The following is a 24,543-nucleotide window of genomic DNA, read 5'->3' as shown; positions in this document are numbered from 1 at the left end:
TGGAGGCTTGGCCATATGCGAATGTCTAAAAATGCAATGTCGAACACATAGGTCTAAAAAAATACTCTTCACAAGTCATAAAATTCTCAAATTTTGGACAGCACTTAAAACCAGGGCAGTCCAGGCTAATCCTCAAGATATGGTAAGCCTACCCCTGGCATCCCTCAATGGATTACTCGAAGAACATTCTATAACTGCTTGAATTGTGTTAGTTGCACTGAATAAGGTTTACAATGCGATACAATTTTCATATAAATAAAATTTCTGTCATCAATTGCTATATCTGACAGGATAAAATAACTTCTATAAATTGTAAAATATTACAACTGGTGGTATTTCATAATTTTAAAAATTTTATTATGTACTGAGTAAATGTACAGCTAGTAGTCTTAGTAGAGTTTGAGACCTGATATGCATATTCCCAGATTTTTTAATAACCTTCCACAATATTTTATGACACTATTTAGTGATAATTTTATTGATCTAATCTTTTTATTGAGACAATCTTCCTCTTCTTTATTTTTGAAGAGTTTCTATTATTGCATTTAATTTTGTTGTTGTTACGAAAACAGTTTTCAAGAATGGAAACAAACTAACTAAGAAATATTTTTAGTTTAGAGCTGGTACTGGGCTCATGGCAAACTTAATTTGAGTCAACATTTTTTTAAGCTTACACTAAAGTCTTTGATTTATTTTGTCATTAAACAGCCTCTCTATGCAGAACTGTATACATAACCAATTTATCCAATATGTGTAACTACTTATCACAATCTGACAGTCCATTTACCACAGCAATGGTATGTGTCTCTCTAACTTTTGCTTGTTGTAAGAATGCATCATCTATTAGGGCACTACACATCTCTTATGAAGACAAAATCCCTTCTGAATAGCACAGATGACACACTGCCTCAGCATGAAACAATTTCTATGTATGTCCATATGTTGTTGTTGTGGTCTTCAGTCCAGAGACTGGTTTGATGCAGCTCTCCATGCTACTCTATCCTGTGCAAGCTTTTTCATCTCCCAGTACCTACTGCAACCTACATCCTTCTGAATCTGCTTAGTGTATTCATCTCTTGGTCTCCCTCTACGATTTTTACCCTCCACGCTGCCCTCCAATACTAAACTGGTGATCCCTTGATGCCTCAGAACATGTCCTACCAACCGATCCCTTCTTCTGGTCAAGTTGTGCCACAAACTTCTCTTCTCCCCAATCCTATTCAATACTTCCTCATTAGTTATGTGATCTACCCATCTAATCTTCAGCATTCTTCTGTAGCACCACATTTCGAAAGCTTCTATTCTCTTCTTGTCCAAACTATTTATGTCCATATAACAGCTATGATTAAATAGTATGCCAGGTGGCTAGTAGTCTCAGTCATCACTGCCCTGAGATTATTTACAGCAGTCAGCCTAGACAGATAAGGCATATTGGACGAGACACCAATGTTGGAACTTGTACATGAAGTTAGCAGGATCTGAAATCCTTCCTGTGTTAACAATATATGTAATGCTAGGAGCAGCCCAAACAAACACTGCAGTTTGCATGCATTGTTCACTTTCCTTTATTTACATGCACATGAGCAGACCATCTTTTATTAAAGACTAACTAAATGATTTTGCTAACAGTTTATAGAAAAAACACAAGCTCTGGTGTAGAGTGGGTAACACTGTCAAGAAGGGTGATTAATAAATTGTACAGAAGCACTATACAAACAGAGCAAGGAACGGCTAACAGTTCTTGCTCTAGTTACATATTAAATTATACACCTGTGGTGGTGCTAAGGTATGCTGCTAAATCTGAAACAACCAGACCCAATACACTCTGAAAGAAAATGAAATTAATGTGAAGTAGTTTTTTTAATTTTATTTAAGCTTTTGCACATTTATGTACACCCACTATACCAAGGTTGTTAATGTGATTAGTTGGCAAATTATAAGTGAGTATGATGGCACTGAAGCAGTATGGAAAAAACTAGATTTCAGATTTTGTTGAATTATTCTACATTTAACCTAACTAAACAGTGCAACTTCACAACATTGATAGATTTTTGGCAAAGAGCTTTCCAGCAATTGTGATAATATATGTTTGTTACATCTAATTAGTGTATCAAAGGTGTAGTTCATATCACCTACAAACTGATTTTAATTAGACATGCTATATTAAACTTCTTGTATATGTAACATGATCATGTAGAATCTGCAATCAAGTACCAGTCACAATAACAGGGCCATCAACATGAACTAACACCCCACACTGTAAGCACTTTAATTAAGCATATACAAAAGGACTGAGTTAAACTGCCTGCCTCAGTAGATAGTGCTGAGATTTATGAATCAACAGAATGTTCCAGTGAACTTCAACATTCTGTAAGCAAATAACTCCCAGAATTTCCAACAAATTACAAATCTTAAATGATAATTGCAGGGGGCCAGAATCGAACTGGTGACCTGTACTTCACAAGCCAACAACTATAACCACTACACCGTGGCAGTGGTGTACCACACACGGTATTCCTCCCCATCCTTGGAAAAGGTCTAGTCCTTCATATGACATTGATGATGGATCCTTGGTTTTGGCCATGTTGATATGTCTGCACGATCCTTTTGACATTTAAATGGAGTTACTTAGAGTAGGGGGGGGGATGGAGATTGTGCCTTAATGTCCCATCAACATCGAAGCGATTAGAGACGATACTTACACTGAGGCATGACGATCATCATACACAGCTTCACGTTCCTTGCATTGGAAACCCCTATTGAAGATCTGCACCTCAGGACTATGACAAAACTTCATGTGAAGGAAATGGATAATGTCTTGACTCTTTTGTCTCCTCAATGTAGGATTATCATCCTTGACTTCATAGGCAACACAGGATTCAGTGCCAGCTACAGTGGCACTAATTATATTTCTGATACACCAACGTTGTGCATTTCTGGTACACCAACCACATTAGGTCACCTGAGTTGCAGCTCAAAAGCCAGTGTCTATCATTATAACAGTCATGGTCCTTATCATAGATGTGAGATGTCCATAACCACATCAGCTATATTATTTCTTCAGTTCTGGTGATTAGCTATTTGCCATAAACATCCTGACCATCATCAAGTTAAAATGAACGTGAAGTGTCCATTATTGTTTCAACCTCTTGACCACAAATCAGGAAAAATGGTGTGAGACATGTAAACTATTGCTCTGCTGTGTTGTATGCAACTGTCATGATAGGCAGTATTGCATATAGCCCTCTGTTCAACACCAATGTAAATTGAGAACATATGTGCCAAAGCCTTATTAAAGCATTCTAAGGGGCCACTAGACTGCAGATGATAGGCATTTGTTGTACTGTGGACATCACCATTACATGCTTCTATATTACGTTTTCAACAAGAAACCTAGGGATATCCAAAGCTTCAGGAGTCACCATGTGACGAACAGCATACTGATGTCAAAACAGGGAACAACTGACATTCTGACTGATTGCAACACCATATTTTCAACCAATGGCAGAAACTACTTTTTTCCAGCATACTCAATGAGCACTGTGAATAATGAACATATCTACGACGTTTCAGCATCCTGCAATGTATACAGCCCACACTGCAGCACTCAGAACACTGTCAGCTTAATTATAATTCCAAGTATTTTAACTACTTCATGACTATATATTTACGAATGGTTTATATGCAACCAAACAAATCTTTTGTAAACACAACTTTTAGGCTTTTCACTCACAAATTAAACATCTACAACCAAGTTCCACACATTATATTGTGATGAAAATCTAGGACAAAGGCAGCGAGGAAATTACAATATGGCAAGAGAACCACAAAGTGGTGACAGCATTGAATTCAGAGAATAATGGCGAAAACTTCTGCTTGAGGATTAATTCAGGTATAGAAGGTTATTCGCAATTACTTTCTGACTTTTAAATCAATTATTTTACTTTGCACAGAAATGAGACAGTAAAACTGAATCTGACACTTGTTCTCTGCTATAGATAGCTCTTTTGACAGTGAGTTTCAAACTCTTTCATGTGGTGCAAATTATAAGATTGTATTTAGGGTATATTCTATCATAAAACTCAAACATAAGTTCAGTTATTTAATTCACACAAATGGGAAGAAACAATATTACAATGGTTGTTCTGACTGAAGTGATGTAACAGAGTGACAACACTGATAAATAAGTTTCAAATTATGCAACAGTTTCATAAATCATTACGGTTTACATCTTTCCAGTAGTTTTTGTTCTGTCAACTCCAGATTTATTGTACACCCAAGATGACTTTTTGTTATGATCCTGAAAAACCAAAACAGTATAATTACATGACTAATTCAAAGAATGTGTGTATGGAACCATAGATCAAATGTAATTGTTATCTTGCATGCAGATAATGTACTGCAACAATGAATACTGGTAATACTGTTTTAACGATTGGACTGGTCTCATTCCAAGTTAAGCTTCATTTCAATAATTTTCTATTATGTCTGCCTCTTAATGAATTAAAGAGTCATGCTGAACGTAGCATTTAATATTGTCAGAAGTAGATGTACCTTAATTATTATGCCGGCACTGCGAAGATCATCCCTGAAGTTGTCACATGCTTTCAACAAGGCCTCGGAATTTGCTTTTGATTTTTCAGCACGATTCTGAAAATAATCACAGAATATAATGCTATGTGGAGGTAATGAATAACAGGAAAATCAGACAGTAATTGTATTACATTTGCATAGCAGGTACTGAGAGTCATGTTCATATTCATATTCATACAACGCTCTAGACACAGAATGTGATGTCGATTTCAAAGAAAAAAATTGGATCAGCATCCATCGCCCAAGCAGGTGAACTGTCACCACCTCTTCTGCTAAAATTACATGTTTCTCAGTACTATTTTATATACATCACTAACCAATTCTTCACTAATGTTCTTTGATCTTAGTATATGGCCTATGGAGTGTCGCAGGCTAGCATGGCATAGCAAATATTTATCATTATTATGTCTTAACCCTAGACTGGAGTGCATAATCCATATGGAAATTAAATTTTACTTCTAGTATTGTGGTTGTGATTTGCACAGTTCATGCTAAACTCACACACAATACCATTAGGATGTTTACATATTGGTATGTAACTGCAAGAATCCCTCAGTCCCCGAAGAAGCTTCTGCAAGCTGTCCGGTTATTAACTTTACACAATATTCTTACTGCATGCTTCTATAGGATAAATACATTTTTAATCTTAGCTGCACTGTCCCAGAAGATCATGCCACAGGACACTAGTGAGTGAAAGTATGAGGGCATTTCGAAAAGTAAAGATACAATGGCTCGCAGTCCTTAAACAGAACATTTATTTAGAAAATGTCAGTTACATCTTATTAACTGGATTATTTGTTATTTTTCGACATAATCACCCCTGTTATCCAAACATTTGTTAAGTCGGTGCACAAGCTTTTGTATCCCACAGTCACAGAAGGTTGCCGCCTGTTGTCGGAACCACATTTCAACTTCATCTTTGATCTCTTCATTGTCGTGGAATGATTTTCCACCAAGACGTGACTTCAGGTAACAGAAGATATGGAAGTCGGTGGGCACTGTATGGCGGATGGTCCAATATGTCCCATTTGAATTGTTTGAGTGGTGCTTTGGTTACGAGCGCTGTGTGAGGCCGAGCGTTGTCATGAAGTAAGCAGACTCCACTTGTCAGCATTCCTCTGAGTTTATTTTGAATTGCCCTTCAAAGACATTTCAAAGTCCGGCAATATGCAGCAGCATTAATTGTCGTTTTAGGAGGCATAAACTCCAGCAGAAGAATGCCTTGTCTGTCTCAAAAAACAGAAGCCATGATTTTCTTCACTGAAATTGACATTGTGCATTTCTTGGCTTTTGGTGAATTCGAATGGCGCCATTGCACTGATTGTTGCTTGGATTCAGGCGTACGGTGATAAACCCATTTCTCGTCACCTGTCACAATGTGATCAAGGAACTCATCACCTGCTTCAGCATAGCGTGTGAGGAAGTAGAGTGCAAAGCCCATCCATTTCTTTTTGTGTTCTTCTGTTAACAGTTTTGGAACCCAGCGCGCACACAATTTCCTGTACCCTAACTTGACAGTTACAGTGTCATAAAGAGTTGTCATTGACACGTCCGGTATGATCTGATGCAATTCTTTCAATGTGAGATGTCTATTCGCATGAATTGTTTCCTCCGTTCTCCGAAGAAGGGCATCAAAGATCACAGATGGCCGACCTGTTCTTTGTTCGTCATGAACATCGGTCTTACCTACAGATAAATGACGACACCATTTCATTACATTTTGTCAATTCATAATGTTCCGATAAACAGGAACAATTTATTTGTGAATATCCACTGGTCACTGACCTTTTGCATGAAGAAAACGTATGATGGAGCGCACTTCGCATTTGGCAGGATTCTGAATCGGCGTAGCCATCTTAAACACGACCTACTCCAACGAGAAACAAAGTTTTTTATTTATTTATTTATTTATTGTTCCGTGGGACCACATTAAGGAGAAGTCTCCAAGGTCATGGAACGAGACAATACATGAAATTATAACACGATTGTAGAAACAGATAAAATGAAATATAAGAAACATATTCAGGCGACACGTCGTTAGTTTAAATAAAGAAAATCAAGAATGTAACACTGGAATTTGCTTAATTTTTTAGCTCTTCCAGGAGCTCCTCGACAGAATAGAAGGAGTGAGCCATGAGGAAACTCTTCAGTTTAGACTCAAAAGCGTTTGGGCTACTGCTAAGATTTTTGAGTTCTTGTGGTAGCTTATTGAAAATGGATGCAGCAGAATACTGCACTCCTTTCTGCACAAGAGTCAAGGAAGTGCATTCCACATGCAGATTTGATTTCTGCCTAGTATTAACTGAGTGAAAGCTGCTAACTCTTGGGAATAAGCTAATATTGCTAACAACAAACGACATTAAAGAAAATATATACTGTGAGGGCAATGTCAAAATTCCCAGACTATTGAATAGGGGTCAACAAGAGGTTTTCGAACTTATACCACACATAGCTCGAACAGCCCGTTTTTGAGCCAAAAATACCATTTTTGAATCAGAAGAATTACCCCAAAAAATAATACCATACGACATAAGCATATGAAAATATGCGAAGTAGACTACTTTTTGTGTTGAAATGTCACTTATTTCAGATACTGTTCTAATGGTAAATAAAGCTGCATTTAGTTTCTGAACAAGATCCTGAACATGGGCTTTCCACAACAGCTTACTATCTATCCGTACGCCTAGGAACTTGAACTGTTCCGTCTCGCTTATAACATGCCCATTCTGTCTGATTAAAATATCAGTTCTTGTTGAATTGTGAGTTAGAAACTGTAAAAACTGAGTCTTACTGTGATTTAGCATCAAATTATTTTCCACAAGCCACGAACTTATTTCATGAACTACATTATTTGATAATGTTTCAATATTACACACAAGATCCTTCACTACCAAGCTGGTGTCATCAGCAAACAGAAATATTTTTGAATCACCTGTAATACTAGAAGGCATATCATTTATATAAATAAGAAACAGCAGTGGCCCCAGCACCGATCCTCGTGGAATGCCCCATTTAACAGTGCCCCATTGGGACTGAACATCATTACCACTGTCAATATTGCGGAGAATTACCTTCTGCTTTCTGTTCTTAAAGTAAGAGGCGAACCAATTGTAAGCTACTCCCCTTACTCCATAATGTTCCAACTTCTGCAGTAATATTTTGTGGTCAACACAGTCAAAAGCCTTCGTTAAATCAAAGAAAACACCTAACGTTCGCAACCTTTTATTTAATCCGTCCAAAACCTCGCAGAGAAAAGAGACTATAGCATTTTCAGTTGTTAAGCCATTTCTAAAACCAAACTGTACATTTGACAGCAAATTATGTGAATTTAAATGCTGCAGTAACCTTGTATATACAACCCTCTCGATAACTTTAGCAAACACCGATGGCATAGAAATAGGTCTATAATTATCAACATTATCCCTATCTCCCTTTTTATAAAGTGGCTTCACTACCGAGTACTTTAATCGGTCAGGAAACCGACCACTCCTAAAGGAAAAGTTACAGATATGGCTAAGTACTGGGCTAACATACATGGAACAATGCTTCAGTATTCTGCTAGATACCCCATCATATCCATGAGAGTTCTTGGTCTTTAGTGATTTAATTATTAACTCAATCTCCCTCTTGTCAGTATCATGGAGGAGCATTTCAGGTAACAGTCTCGGAACACTTTTTTCTACGAGCGCTATATGATTCCCTGTTGGGACTTTGGGACTAGGTTTCTATTTAGTTCACCTGCTATATTCAGAAAGTGATTATTAAATACTGTACATATATGCGACTTATCAGTAACACGGACATTCCCACTACGCACTGATTCTATATCCTCAACCTGTCTCTGCAGACCAGCAACTTCCTTTATGACTGACCATATGGATTTAATTCTATCCTGAGACTTAGCTATTCTATCTGCATACCACATACTTTTTGCCTTCCTAATAACTTTTTTAAGCACCTTACAATACTGTTTGTAATGGGCTACTGCATTTAGATTGTGACTGTTTCTAACATTTTGATATAATTGCCACTTTGTTCTACAAGATATTCTTATACCTTTAGTCAGCCACCCAGGCTGCCTGTTTGTGCTAGTACCCTGTTTTGAACGTTATAATGGAAAGCAACTTTCAAAGAGCACGAGAAAAGTCTTGAGGAAAGCATTATATTTATCGTCTACTGTATCAGCACTATAAACATCTTGCCACTCTTGTTCCTTGATAAGGTTTACAAAAGTCTCTACAGCAACTGGATCAGCTTTCCTAAAAAGTTGGTAACTATATTTAACATGTGTTGCAGCACAAAAATCTTTTAGACTTAAAATTTGTGCATCATGATCTGAAAGGCCATTCACCATTTTGCTAACAGAATGCCCTTCTAGTAATGACGAATGAACAAAAATTTTGTCTATGGTTGTTCTACTGTTCCCTTGCACTCTCGTTGGAAAGAATACGGTTTGCATAAGATTATATGAATTAAGGAGGTCTACCAGCATCCTTTTCCTTGCACAATCACTTATACACTTTATATTGAAGTCACCACATATAACTAACTTTTTGTATTTTCTATAAAGTGAACCAAGAACCTCCTCTAGCTTTAGCAAAAGTGTTGTGAAATCGGAGTCCGGGGATCTATAAATAACAACAGTAAGAAGTTTAGCTCCACTAAATTTAACCACACCTGCACAACATTCAAACACCTTTTCAGTGCAGTACTTTGAAACATCAATTGACTCAAATGGGATACCGTTTTTCACATACATGGCTACTCCCCCACACCGCAAAGAGCTCCTAGAAAAGCTGCCAGCCAACCTGTATCCTGGTAAAGGAAGCCTCTGAATTATCTCCTTATTTAAGAAGTGTTCAGATATACCAATAATTTCAGAGTCAACATCTATAAGCAGTTCACTAACTTTATCTCTAATGCCTTGTATGTTTTGATGAAATATACTAATTCCCTCATTAATCGGATACCTAAGCTTTGTCGAAAGTGGTTTCTTTGTTAGAGAGACTTCCCTTAAGCAGGAATACCTATCAGCTGACTTCAATCTAAAAAAGATACAGCTCTAACACCTACAACTACCGGAATTTTCCCATGAGTGATCCCACCACCCCCACCTATGCTGCCAAACGACTGCGAGGGGAACGCTAATGGTTCAAGGTTAACACCAGTGTTGCCAACTTGCTCGCCAAAACTCTTCTGTTCATCTGGCATACGGTGTATCTTTACTTTCCGAAAAACCCTCGTATACAGGGAGTTACAAAAAGGTACGGCCAAACTTTCAGGAAACATTCCTCACACACAAAGAAAGAAAATATGTTATGTGGACATGTGTCCGGAAACACTTACTTTCCATGTTAGAGCTCATTTTAGTTTCGTCAGTATGTACTGTACTTCCTCGATTCACCGCCATGATTTCATACGGGATGCTCTACCTGTGCTGCTAGAACATGTGCTTTTACAAGTATGACACAACATGTGGTTCATGCACGATGGAGCTCCTGCACATTTCAGTCGAAGTGTTCGTACGCTTCTCAACAACAGATTCGGTGACCGATGGATTGGTAGAGGTGGACCAATTCCATGGCCTCCACGCTCTCCTGACCTCAACCCTCTTGACTTTTATTTATGGGGGCATTTGAAAGCTCTTGTCTACGCAACCCCGGCACCAAATGTAGAGACTCTTCGTGCTCGTATTGTGGACGGATGTGATACAATACGCCATTCTCCAGGGCTGTATCAGCGCATCAGGGATTCCATGCGACGGAGGGTGGATGCATGTATCCTCGCTAACGGAGGACATTTTGAACATTTCCTGTAACAAAGTGTTTGAAGTCACGCTGGTACGTTCTGTTGCTGTGTGTTTCCATTCCATGATTAATGTGATTTGAAGAGAAGTAATAAAACGAGCTCTAACATGGAAAGTAAGCGTTTCCGGAAACATGTCCAAATAACATATTTTCTTTCTTTGTGTGTGAGGAATGTTTCCTGAAAGTTTGGCCGCACCTTTTTGTAACACCCTGTATAGAGTATGCTAACAAACCTATCTGCATGTCAACACAATGAGTGAGATTTTTAAGTGCAAAGAAGGCAGAACTGAACTTTTTGCTCTAGTACTTTTGCACATGGAGCCTCATCCAGTGGGTGCTCATTGAAAGCTACTTCTGGTATTTGTAAGGAATTTTCAATTTGGTTGGTATTGGATTACATGAGTCTCTGTAAAATTAAGGAGTCTGGTGTTTGCTGTTAACCAGCTGTAAGTCTGTTCCATTATTCTTCTGGCTTTGTCTGGTAGAGTGTCCTTCAGGGTTTAAGGCAAAGCATTCATGTAGGTCAAGATCTGAAGGGGTCAAATAACAAAGTTTGCAGCACTTCATATTTAATGTTTCCCCATTTTGAATTTGGTCTTATTTCTGTCATATTATTTCTTAAAGTGACCCTCTGTTCTCTGTTGTTACAATAAAATTCCAAAATGCAAGTAGAATGTATTTAATGCTATAACATTTTAGTTTCCCTAGTAGAACTGTTGTATGATCTACACAATCAAAGGCCTTAGTAAATCACATAATAAAATGCAAATACGGTAATATTTCATGTTTAGTTGTACCAAAACTTAACTTATGAGATCACATATTGCTTTCTCAGTAGAGAAGCCTCTATAGAAACCACACTGAGACAATGTTAAAAGGTTATTCTCAGGAAGGTGGTTAAATATTCTGTTGAACACCATTTCCTCAAAAATGTTTGAGAATATAGGATGGAAAGAGGTATGTCTACAATCAGAAGTTACTTGTTTATCTTCACTTCTGTAAATGGATGTTTCTACCACCTACTTCAGTCTTTTACGAATGAGACCTTGACTCATCAACTAGTTACGAAGGTAACTCAATGGGGCACTACCAAGTCAACACAACACTATAGATGAGATAAGGAATTATTTGTTGGTGTGTGACATACCTACTTTCAAAAGTTTGATAGCAGCACAGACAAGCTTGTCTGTATTAACGATATTAATTCCTAGCCACCAGACCACTCTTTTCTTATGATAAGTGTGGCACCCAACTCTGATTGTAAAATGTTCAGCAAATATGAGATCTCTTTCTTAAAAGTCCAGTTTCAAATTTCTTTCCCTGGAATATGTGTAGAGAACCTGCAACATGTTAGCATATAGACAAATTATTAACAATTCTATGTAGCGCAAAACTTTTAATTACCTCGATATCTTTATCCTTCAGTGACGATATAGACAATTCTCTGACAGTGTTCCTGAATGTCAATGCACTATCAATAACCAGCCCAACATCGGCTGTGACTGTTGTTTCACTATGTTTCTGTAAGAATAAATAAATTAAAGCAATACAGGAGTATTTAATAGAGGTATATTATGTACTATGAAGAAAACTTATTACATCATATCTTAGTATATTTTATTATATGCTCTGTATGTATAAACAGGACATAATTCATTTGACAGATAATGCAGCATGCCACAAATAACACACAAATCAACACATTGAAATTCTTCTAATTTGATTCATATTCCAGAGGAACAACTGGAAAACAAATGCATGCAAAGCTACATCTACTGATCAACTGACTCAATCAAATAACCCAAAGTTCAAGAGAAAAAAAGCCTTGAAATGAGACTAGGGAAACAGGGATGGGGTTTAACTAAGGAAACAGAGAGCTACGAATCAGTGAGGGCATTGTGAAATAAATGACAAGATAAGCAAAGATACTACAAATGGTGCTGTGGCTATTAGATAATGGTAAGAAAAGGGCAGGGAGCAGACATTAATAACAAAAAATGCACTGTTTTGAAATAAAAGGAAATGAGAAACAAATGGTGATTATTAACAGAGAGGAAGAGGAGGTGGCCAACATGAGAAGATGGAAAAAAGTGAGGAAGAGAGAGAGGACAGGAAAGGGGTAAATAAATGAAGAGAGAAGAGAGGAGACAAGGTGAGATGTTGAGGAGAAGTTGAGGGTAGAGGAAGATGATGGAAAGAGAGGGAGTGGATGAAGAGACTGAGGAGGAGGAAGAGAGAGAGTCTAGGGACAAGGTATACAAGGGGGAAGAGGGAGAGAAGGGGGAAATGGATAGAGGGGGGAAGAGGGAGAGAAGGGGGAAATGGATAGAGGGAGGAAGAGGGAGAGAAGGAGGAACTGGACAGTGGAGGAAGATAGAGAGATGGGGGGAGATGGACTGAAGGGGGAATGGAGAGAGAAGTGGAGGGGGGGAGAGGAAGAAAGAAAAAGAGAGGGGGGAGAATATGAGGGGGGGAGAATATGAGGGGGGGGAGAATAAGAGAGGGGGAGAATACGAGAGGGGGGAGAATAAGAGAGGGGGGAGAATAAGAGAGGGGGGAGAATACGAGAGGGGGGAGAATAAGAGAGGGGGGAGAATACGAGAGGGGGGAGAATAAGAGAGGGGGGAGAATAAGAGAGGGGGGAGATAAGAGAGGGGGGAGATAAGAGAGGGGGGAGAATAAGAGAGGGGGGAGAATAAGAGGGGGAGAATAAGAGGGGGGTAAAGGAGGATACATGGGAGACCAGGAGTGAGGGAGCATAGAAGGGATAGCAAGGGAGAGGGGGTTGAGAGAAGGTGGGGGGAATTAGGAGACTGGGAGGTAAGGAGACAGGAGGTATGGTAAGGGGGAGGTATGGAGTGGGGACAATATGGAGAGGAACATGGTCAGGAGAGAGGAGCAACAAAAGCAGTGGAAGAAGGAGGGGTGAATGGGTACAGAAGTAAAGGGGGAAAGAAGGAGGGTGTTCATCAGTACTGCTGGAGAAGGAGGTGAAGGCACATAAAATGTGTTCCAAGTCTATTTTTTTTTTTTTTTTTTTTTAAGTAATCAAACGCCACCCGTGTAGCCACCTCCTGCTTATAGTGGACACCTGACCTCTTCAGCGGAACCCGAAACCCAACCACCCTTTGGCGCAAGTCGAGGAATCTACAGCCTACACAGTCGCAGAACCGTCTGAACCTCTGATTCAGACCCTCCACTCAGTTCTGCACCACACGTCCGCAATCGGTCCTGTCGACTATCTTGCAAATGGTCAGCTCTGCTTTCATCTTGCAAGCAAGACTTCTGTTAGCCACTCGAAACCAGAGAGAATCTCTTCTGATCCAAAGTGACACACACCATTGGTACCGACGTGAGCAACCACCTGCAGTTGGCTGCACCCAGTGCTCTTCATGACATCCGGGAGGACCCTTTCCACATCTGGAATGACTCCACTTGGTATGCACATGGAGCACACATTGGTATTCTGACCCTTCTTGTCAGCCAAGACCCTAAGGGGCCCCATAATATGCCTAACATTGGAGCTCTCAACTACTAATAATCCCACCCTCTGCAATTGTGTGGATCTTGCAGGCTGAGTGGTTTCCTCTGAAACAAGACAGGCGACAGCACCTGGCTCAGCGACAGTGTCAGCCACAGACAGCACCTGGAACCTGTTTGTCAGACAAACCGGGGAGGCCTTACATGCAGCCGCCTGGGAAGTCTTTTGCCGCCTGCTTTGCCCCAGGGCGACCTCCCACTCGACCACAGGTGAAGGGTCAGCCTCAGTGCGAGCAGTAACTGGGTTGGCCACCGGGGTGAACTGATCAGAGGTCTCTGGCGTGCTGGACGTCCATTAGATCCCAATACCCAGCCCACAACAGTGGTGCCCATCCACTGCAGCCTCTGCTTCAGAAGTGTTCCAGAGATTTGACAGGCAGTAGATCGCTCCATTTGCGCCATCAACAGAACACGCTCTGCTAACAGTATACTACGCCTTCCACATCACCGGCAATGGGTTCTACACAAACTGGTGACTCCTTTGAAGGACAGTAACAGGTGCAAACATGTGACTCTTTTGTATCAGTTGTGAATAAATAGTTGCCACCATTTAAGTTCCAACCCTCGTACAAAATCATGGGTTCCATTGTTCTTAATTTATTTTTCCTGCTTTTCACAGGAAAATTAACATTACTCTTACTTTAAATTTAATCAAGATCTTCAAACCTTTCCATGCCATTCTAGCAGTTTCATCCTAATAGAAAACAAAATCCACTTATATCCTGCTAAAGAGAGAGCCAGTTTTTACATAATTCTCTATTGTGAATTTTGTTGTTTTATTCCCACGCATTGAAAAGTAGCAGTAAATTTTAGACAATTTTCTTTTTCTCTGCACTTTTTCTCTGAAACACACACAAACATAATATTTTTCATCAAGCTTTTGTATCCAAATCTATCAAAAACTTCTGATGGAAACAGATGGCAGTCAGTTAAATCCATCTATTTGAGCTCCCCATGTTTCCTGACCAACCAGAGGAACTTGGAGACCTGAAATACTGTGAAACCTCCATCTCTGCAATATCTGCACTATGACAACATTGATAAGAGGTGGAGAACTAGTTTGGATTGGACAGAGGCAGGGGAATGAATCAACAAAGAACTACAGTGCAATTTGACAAAAGCAATGTTTAGAAACAGTAAAAATTTAAAATTAGGGTAGCCAAAAGGGAATTTGAAATTCAATCCAATTATTTTAGATCTTTATATTTGTTTTTTTTTTTTAAAAAATGTTTCATAAACTCCTAGTTAATCTGATGGTGAGCTGCTCAGCTGTAGCACACTAATTAGCCCGTGCAAGCTTTTGTGGCCACTGTTTACTTCTACAGCGATAGTATGTGGAACTCTTCATGCCAGTTGTTCATATATGGTGCAATTTGCGTATATGTGACAAACATACACTACAGAAGTATGCAACAGATCACAAACAGCACTGTTTCATAAATCCTGTCACTCTTGGCCTCAAGCAAATACTCAATTTTGTTTACAATATGTATAACTCCTTCCTTTTACTCAAGACAGCAACAAGAGACATGTAGTTGGCCACTGGCACATCTTATGTATCATACCCTCCTTCAGGGCTAATTTAATTTAAAATGGTGGTTAGTCTTAGTTCTAGCAACCAGTGAAGCGGAGTACATTATCCTTCAATACAGAGTTGTATTTCTTGCTGAAATAAACTCCTGTCTTGACTCACATTTGTTACGAATACAGAAACAGTACATATAATTTCTAGTGCAATATTATATGGGGAGAAATCATAGGGAGTCTGACTGAATATGCAAAATAGCTCCTTTGCAATTATTCAAGAGCAAGCATTTCAGTTTCAGCCTTTTGTGTCATCTCTGTAATAAGAATGAACAGCTTACCTGTCCCGTAGAAGAAGTTACTCCAAATGATTCCATAGTGTTCTTTACGAAGTTGCAGCATGCTACCAATCCAGCTGCCTGGCTTCCAACATAAACATCCTACAATTAAAAATTATGTGCAATATTAACAATAATGACTAAAATTTTTGTTAAAAACATTTGATGCTAAATAAAACAATAACCTCAGTTATTTATTACTAACATGATGATGATACTTACTGATGGAAATATTTTACCATTTTTTTAAATGTGTGGTCCAGTCAAATTAATGCGACCACCTATCAGAAGCATTAATAAACACCTTTTGCAGTGCAGACAGGCAGGAAGAGAGCCAATGATTATCTGGAAGGTACTGACAGGGATTTGGAGGGACTCTAGTGCTGTGGCCAGCTGCACTAGGTTTCACGGCGAAAGATCCACGGTGCTAACAGTCCGATCGAGGTGATCCCACATATTCACGACTGAGTTTAAATCTGTGAAGTTTGGTGGCCAGGGGAGTACTGTCAACTTATCCTGGCATTCTGCACATACACTGTGAGCTGTGTGACACATTGCTCTGTCCTTCTGGTCGGTGCCACCATGCCGACGAAAAACCAAGCAGCACGTATGGGTGGATACGGTCCCCAAGGACAGATGCATACGTGTGATAATCCACTGAGCTTTCCAGAATGACGAGAACACCCAGGAAATGCTACAAAACATTTTTTGGACAGTAACACTCCCTCCTCCAGCCTGGACACTACTGATGACTGTTGCAGGGCCGTACATGCCATCTGTCCAATAGAGCATAAAATGTGATTCACCTGAAAAGGCCACCTGCAACCACTCAGTTGATTTCCAGTTGCAGTACTGAAATGCGAATTCCAGTCTTCATCACTGATGAAGAGCAATTGACATGGGCACAAGAACTAGGTGCCTGTGCTGTGGAGGCCAATATGCAGCAATGTTCGCAGAATCGTCATTGAGGGGACGCTGCTGGTAGCCCCCTCGGTTCATCTCGGTCGTCAGTTACTCGGGAGTTGAATGTCTATTCACTTGTACACATCTTCGAAGCCATCATTGACCCCTGTCATCTATGGCCCACGGTGCACCACAGCTGCCTAGGCACTGCTACAGTGCTAGTGTTGCCACCTGCCATCTGACAGTGGTTGTTGCACAGTGATGTTGAACATAGGCAGTTGTTACACTACTATGACTGGACTGTGTAATGTATACCACAACAAAAGCATTAAAGTTTGGGAATGCTTCTATCATATTATTAAAAAGACTTTTGGTTGACTGATACCGTGGAAAAAAGAAGGGTAGGGGTAAAATATGTCCATAGCACTCAACACTGCCTGACTAAAGAGCTACATCTACATCTACATGGCTACTCTGCAAATCACACTTAAGTGCTGGGCAAAGGGTTTACCGAACCACCTTCACAATAATTTTCTCTTATTCCACTCTCAAAGATCAGTAATTTATCGTAGATCGCTTGAGCAACGGAAGGTACCTAACGACTGGAAGAAAGCACAGGTCATTCCCGTTTTTAAGAAAGGTCGTAAGATAGATCCACACAATTATAGACCTGTATCGTTGACATCAATCTGCTGTGGAATTATGGAACATGTTTTACGCTGAAGAATTATGACATTATTGGAAAATCAACAGCTCCTCTACAAAAATCAAGATGGATTCCGCAAAAAGAGATCCAGTGAAACTCAGCTTGCTCTGTCCCTCCATGAGATCCACAGCGCAGTAGACAACAACGCTCAGGCTGATGCCGTGTTCCTTGATTTGGGTAAGGCATTTGACATCGTCTCGCATTGCTATTTAATGAAAAAAATATGAGCTTGGGGAGTATCAGAGCAGACCTGCAATTGGATTCAAGACTTTCTTGCAAATAGAACTCATCATGTCGCTCTTAAAGGAACTAAATCGACAGATGTAAAGGTAATATACGGAGTACCACAGTGAAGTGCGATAGGACCGTTGCTGTTCACAATATATATAAATGATCTAACAGAAAGGGTCAGATGCTCTTTAAGGCTATTTGCTGATGATGCAGTTGTTTATACCAAAGTAGCAACACCATAAGATAGTAAGAATTTTAAGTGGAATGACCATATAAAACAGATAGTGGGAAAAGCAGACACAAGACTCAGATTCTACAGAAGAATCTTAGGGAAATGTAACTCGTCCACAAAAGAAGTGGCTTATAAGGTGCTTGTTAGTCCAAATTTTGAGTACTGTTCATCTATCTGGGATCCCTATCAGGTAGTACTGATAGAGGAGATAGAGAAGATCCAACAACGAGCGGCACGTTTCATCACGGGATCGTTTAGCTGGCAAGAGAGCATAACAGAGATGCTAAACAAATTCCACTGGCAGACGTTACAAGAGAGACGTTGTCCACCACGGAGAGATTTACTACTGAAATTTTGGGACAGCACTTTTCACGAGGAGTCAGACAACATATTACTTCCCCCCACATACATCTCGCATATTGACCACAAGGTAAAAATTTGAGAAATTAGAGCGAATACAGAGGCTTACCGACAATCATTCTTCCAACGCACTATTTGCGAGTGGAACACGGTTGGAGGGATCAGATAGTGGTACCTAAAGTACCCTCCACCACACACCACTAGGTGGCTTGCAGAGTATGATGTAGGTGTAGATGTAGATATTGTGAGAGAGCAGAATGGGGTGCCTCGCAGAACTCATGGACTTCGAACGTGGTCAGGTGATTGGGTGTCACTTGTGTCATACCTCTGTACGTCAGATGTCCACACTTCTAAACATCCCTAGGTCCACTGTTTTCGATGTGATAGTGAAATGGAAATGTGAAGGGACACATACAGCACAAAAGTGTACAGGCCAATCTCATCTGTTGACTGACAGGCAGGTTGCAATGTGTAATAGGCAGACATCTATCTAGACCATCACACAGGAATTCCAAACTGCATCAGGTTCCACTGCAAGTACTATGACAGTTAGGCGGGAGGTGAGAAAACTTGGATTTCATGGTCAATCGGCTGCTCAAAAGGCACACATCACGCCGATATATGCCAAATGACATCTCGCTTGGTGTACGGAATGTAAACATTGGATGATTGAATAGTGCAAAAACATTGGGTGGAGTAACGAATCACAGTACACAGTGTGGTGATCTGATGGCAGGGTGTGGGTATGGAGGATGCCCGGTGAACGTCATCTGCCAATGTGTTAGTGCCAACAGAAAATCCGGAGGTGGTGGTGTCATGGTGTGGTCATGTTTTTCATCGAGGGGGCTTGCACCCCTTGTTGTTTGCATGGAACTATCGCAGCATGGGCCTACATTGATGTTTTAAGCGCCTTCTTGCTTCCCACTGTTGAAGAGCAATTTGGGGATGGCAATGGCATCTTTCAACATGATTGAGCACCTGTTCATAATGCACGGCCTGTGGTGGAGTGATTACATGACATTAACATCCCTGTAATGGACTGGCCTGCACAGAGTCCTGACCTGAATCCTATAGAACATCTTTGAGATGCTTTGGAACACCGACTTTGTGCCAGGCCTCACCGACCGACATTGATACCTCTCCTCAGAACAGCACTCTGTGGAGAATGGTCTGCCATTCCCCAAGATACCTTTCAGCACCTGATTGAATGTATGCCTGCAAGAGCGGAAGCTGTCATCAAGGCTAAGGGTGGGCCAACAACATATTGAATTCCAGCATTACTGATGGAGGGTGCCACGAACTTTTAAGTCATTTTCAGCCAGGTTCCGGATACTTTTGATCCCATAGTGTTTATCTGTCCATGTGAGCTCTAAATTCCCTTATTTTATTATGATGATCATTTCTCCATATGTAGGTCAGCATCAACAAAATATTTTCGTATTCAGAGGAGAAAGTTGGTGATAGCTGAAGTCTGGAGTGCCCAGACATCCACTTGTTCGTCACAGTACACCAGCACCAGTAGGCGGTCGCGCGCGCGCGTACACACACACACACACACACACACACACACACACACACACACACACACACACACACACACACATACTCTTATAGATCAATTCACACAAAAGTTTTGGGTTGTTTTTAGCAACTATCAGCTCCTGTGGCCACTGACATAGTGTGAGGTCTGAGAAACTCATAAGCACAATGCGACATGGATGCTGTATGATGACTTTGGGTCAAACATCATCTGTTTAGCCAGTGTAGATACAAGATCATTCTCACCTTTAACTGGGCAGGGAATGGTAACCTAGTGGGTAGAGCACTTGACTCCAACCCTGGGATTGGAGATTTAACATAGGTAGGGGAGGGGATATTTCCACATTCCAGACCCTAAACAATGGCCTTAGATCTTCTCAGCCTGCTGTCAAAATGAGTTCTGGGGATATTTTCTGGATGGGGTGAGGGACTTGCCACCTCTCCCCTCCCAGTGCTGCAGTAGACAGAATGGCTCCACTCTACTAGCAATCAAGCACAGTCTGATAACGGGCTTGCACTGCAAACTTCTTAACCAATCCCTCCAAGTGGTAACCATCCAGCCTGTGTGGGATTGGCATCAATCGAAAGAGGCAGTTGTAAGTATTCTTGATGAGACCTGTGTCTCTGCTGTTGTGACAAGGCAATGCAACCACTATCAAGAAGTCAGAGATGTTGGACTGTGTTAGATCATAGCTGCAAAAGGAGCTGGGGTGAAGACCTTCCTCACTGGACAATACAGCAAGGTTTCCACCAGACCCAAAAATCCATCTGGTGCTTCAGCTGTGTTTATAGTGGATGGTGATTGTACTGAAACATTGCCAATCTGATGGTGCTCATGCCAATGCTGTAGAGGGAGTCAGCATAAACATCAAATTTGCTGCTAGGGAGTGGTGTTACGAGAAACTCATGACTCAAGTACAGGAGCTCATAAGCAAGGCAGCTTGAACACACTTTTAGCAGAGGGAAATCAGTGAAGTTTAATAAATGGATGACCTGAAAGTCTTTTCGGGTTTGCTGCCGGATCCTAAAATCAACTTGACTCGATATTTCGGCGATCCAACTGTTCGGCATCTTCAGGAAATGCTGCTTCTGCTGATGAGTCCCGCTGAGAACTGATGCAAGGTTGCAATTCGACGTCCTATATAGGCCACCGTTGAGTACACGGCGCATGCGCCGCCCATCACGGTTTCTGACTTCCAAAACAGGGAGGTGGCGCCGCCCTTAGTGAAACACTGCTGGCAACGATATATCGCAATCAAGGCCGCACCGAAGAACGTTCAGTTTTGATGCGAGATAATACAGGATTCCACGTTTTGCTAAGAGGAAACCCATTGTCCCTGTTGATTAAATTATCAGCCAACCTAATTTCGATCGCCTCTTTATACACACTATTCCAAAAACCGGAAATGTTGGCAATTACAACAGTTTCCTCAAATTTCATTTTGTGTCTCTCATTCAGGCAGTGTTCTGCTACGGCCGATTTTTCCGGCTGTTGTAGCCTCGTGTGACGGCGATGTTCCACACACCTGTCATTCACTGTGCGAATAGAACGGCCAATGTAAGCTTTCCCACATTGACACGGGATTTTGTACACCCCGGGTTTCCTAAGTCCCAAATCATCTTTCACAGAGCCGAGCAGAGCCCTAATCTTAGAGGGTGGACGGAACACACTCTTAGCAAAACGTGGAATCCTGTATTATCTCGCATCAAAACTGAACGTTCTTCGGTGCGGCCTTGATTGCGATACATCGTTGCCAGCAGTGTTTCACTAAGGGCGGCGCCACCTCCCTGTTTTGGAAGTCAGAAACCGTGATGGGCGGCGCATGCGCCGTGTACTCAACGGTGGCCTATATAGGACGTCGAATTGCAACCTTGCATCAGTTCTCAGCGGGACTCATCAGCAGAAGCAGCATTTCCTGAAGATGGCGAACAGTTGGATCGCCGAAATATCGAGTCAAGTTGATTTTAGGATCCGGCAGCAAACCCGAAAAGACTTTCAAGACTTATTACGCCGGGAAAGCCTACGTAGTCACAAATGGATGACCTGCAATGAAAACTGCATGTATGACAAAACATATTTAATGAATACATTATTTCACCACCATAATATTTTGACCTTCACATTTTCTTACCCTCTTGTTTAGAAACATTGTAGTATTTTAAAATGGCCTTATTTTTCATTCAGTGAGCCTGTGCGCAGAAGTAAAGTTTTTGTCTGCTATAATCACAATCATTTATGAAGTCATTCTAGGACCGTCCAGTGAAAGAAATAATAGTCTTTAAGAAACATAAATGTATACAGAACGAGATTTTCACTCTGCAGTGGAGTGTGTGCTAATATGAAATGTCCTGGCAGATTAAAACTGTGTGCCGGACCGAGATTTGGACTCGGACTCGGGACCTTTGCCTTTTGCAGGCAAGTGCTCTACCATCTGAGCTACCCAAGCACGACTCATGCCCCATCCTCACAGCCTTACTCCTGCCAGCACCTTGTCTCCTACCTTCCAAACTTTGCAGAAGCTCTCCTGCGTACCTCGAAGAACTAGCATTCCTGGAAGAAAGGATACTGTGGAGACATGGCTTAGTCACATCATATCAGCGAACACTCCACTGCAGAGTGAAAATCTCTCTCCCAGGCAACTCTTCATTAAGGAACACGCATCTACATCTACATCTACAATTATACTCTGCAAGCCACCAACGGTGTGTGGCGGAGGGCACTTTATGTGCCACTGTCATTACCTCCCTTTCCTGTTCCAGTCGCGTATGGTTGGGAAGAACGACTGCCAGAAAGCCTCCGTGCGCACTCGAATCTCTCTAATTTTACATTTGTGATCTCCTCGGGAGGTATAAGTAGGGGGAAGCAATATATTCGATACCTCATCCAGAAATGCACCCTCTCAAAACCTGCACAGCAAGCTACACTGCGATGCAGAGCGTCTCTCTTGCAGAGTCTAGCACTTGAGTTTGCTAAACATCTCTGTAACTCTGTCACGCTTACCAAATAACCCTGTGATGAAACGCGCCGCTCTTCTTTGGATCTTCTCTATCTCCTCTGTCAACCCGACCTGGTACGGATCCAAATGTGTGCCCTTAATGTCATGATTATGCAGTGCACAGCACATAGAAGACATCTGCGACACTACAGAGCTTTCTTTATGTTTGACCCTCGAGATACACAAATGTGACTTTTACTAAATTCCAGAACAGTTATACCTAGTTATGACATTGTCATAAAATTCTATAGGAACTCTTGTTTTTGTAAAGTCTGGATACTTTATTCTGAGGAGTAAATTGCTCCTTAATGCTCACCTGTCCTCAGAATCTATAATAATATTGGATGTGAAAGTAAGATAATGTATCTTACAATAATGGCCAGTCTAGAGATCACTTGCCACACTCATTCTGGTCAATGGCTTTGTTTACTTTAGGCATCATCTCACATCTCACTGCATTAGATATATCTTGAATACGTTCTTGGAGAATGCAAAAACTCTTGTACAACCACATGCCAATTTGGCACCAATGCCAGTCAGTGCTTAGAGACGTCTAATGAACCCTTCACCACTGACAGTGTTGAATGGTTGTAGATACAATGCAGACTTTAGCAGACACTTGTCCCTGATCTATTGAATGCTTGATATTTTTGCACTTCTCCCTTATAATGCTCACAGTGCTTCCCTTGTAACCAAGAGGACCCCCAGTTTCCCTTTCAGCCTGTACCTGGAATTAAATATACACTCCTGGAAATGGAAAAAAGAACACATTGACACCGGTGTGTCAGACCCACCATACTTGCTCCGGACACTGCGAGAGGGCTGTACAAGCAATGATCACACGCACGGCACAGCGGACACACCAGGAACCGCGGTGTTGGCCGTCGAATGGCGCTAGCTGCGCAGCATTTGTGCACCGCCGCCGTCAGTGTCAGCCAGTTTGCCGTGGCATACGGAGCTCCATCGCAGTCTTTAACACTGGTAGCATGTCGCGACAGCGTGGACGTGAACCGTATGTGCAGTTGACGGACTTTGAGCAAGGGCGTATAGTGGGCATGCGGGAGGCCGGGTGGACGTACCGCCGAATTGCTCAACACGTGGGGCGTGAGGTCTCCACAGTACATCGATGTTGTCGCCAGTGGTCGGCGGAAGGTGCACGTGCCCGTCGACCTGGGACCGGACCGCAGCGACGCACGGATGCACGCCAAGAGCGTAGGATCCTACGCAGTGCCGTAGGGGACCGCACCGCCACTTCCCAGCAAATTAGGGACACTGTTGCTCCTGGGGTATCGGCGAGGACCATTCGCAACCGTCTCCATGAAGCTGGGCTACGGTCCCGCACACCGTTAGGTCGTCTTCCGCTCACGCCCCAACATCGTGCAGCCCGACTCCAGTGGTGTCGCGACAGGCGTGAATGGAGGGACGAATGGAGACGTGTCGTCTTCAGCGATGAGAGTCGCTTCTGCCTTGGTGCCAATGATGGTCGTATGAGTGTTTGGCGCCGTGCAGGTGAGCGCCACAATCAGGACTGCATACGACCGAGGCACACAAGGCCAACACCCGGCATCATGGTGTGGGGAGCGATCTCCTTCACTGGCCGTACACCACTGGTGATCGTCGAGGGGACACTGAATAGTGCACGGTACATCCAAACCGTCATCGAACCCATCGTTCTACCATTCCTAGACCGGCAAGGGAACTTGCTGTTCCAACAGGACAATGCACGTCCGCATGTATCCCGTGCCACCCAACGTGCTCTAGAAGGTGTAAGTCA

General features: G+C 41.6%; 1 protein-coding gene across 2 annotated transcripts in view; it reads right to left on the bottom strand.

Annotated features, from left to right (window-relative positions):
* Window positions 1–4,089: 4,089 nt before the first annotated feature.
* LOC126469866 (cysteine--tRNA ligase, mitochondrial) overlaps window positions 4,090–24,543 on the bottom strand; it is a 103,795-nt gene continuing 83,341 nt past the window's right edge. For both annotated transcript variants that reach the window (XM_050097176.1, XM_050097177.1), the window contains 4 exons: window positions 15,806–15,904; window positions 11,805–11,921; window positions 4,555–4,650; window positions 4,090–4,300 (listed from right to left, as the gene is read on the bottom strand). In XM_050097176.1, coding sequence (XP_049953133.1) covers window positions 4,226–4,300; window positions 4,555–4,650; window positions 11,805–11,921; window positions 15,806–15,904 — 387 coding nt within the window. In that variant the 3' untranslated portion in view covers window positions 4,090–4,225. The remainder of the gene's footprint in view (window positions 4,301–4,554; window positions 4,651–11,804; window positions 11,922–15,805; window positions 15,905–24,543) is intronic.

This window comes from Schistocerca serialis, chromosome 3 (assembly GCF_023864345.2).
Source record: "Schistocerca serialis cubense isolate TAMUIC-IGC-003099 chromosome 3, iqSchSeri2.2, whole genome shotgun sequence".
Lineage (NCBI taxonomy): Eukaryota > Metazoa > Arthropoda > Insecta > Orthoptera > Acrididae > Schistocerca > Schistocerca serialis.
This window is presented reverse-complemented; position numbering and strand designations above follow the sequence as displayed.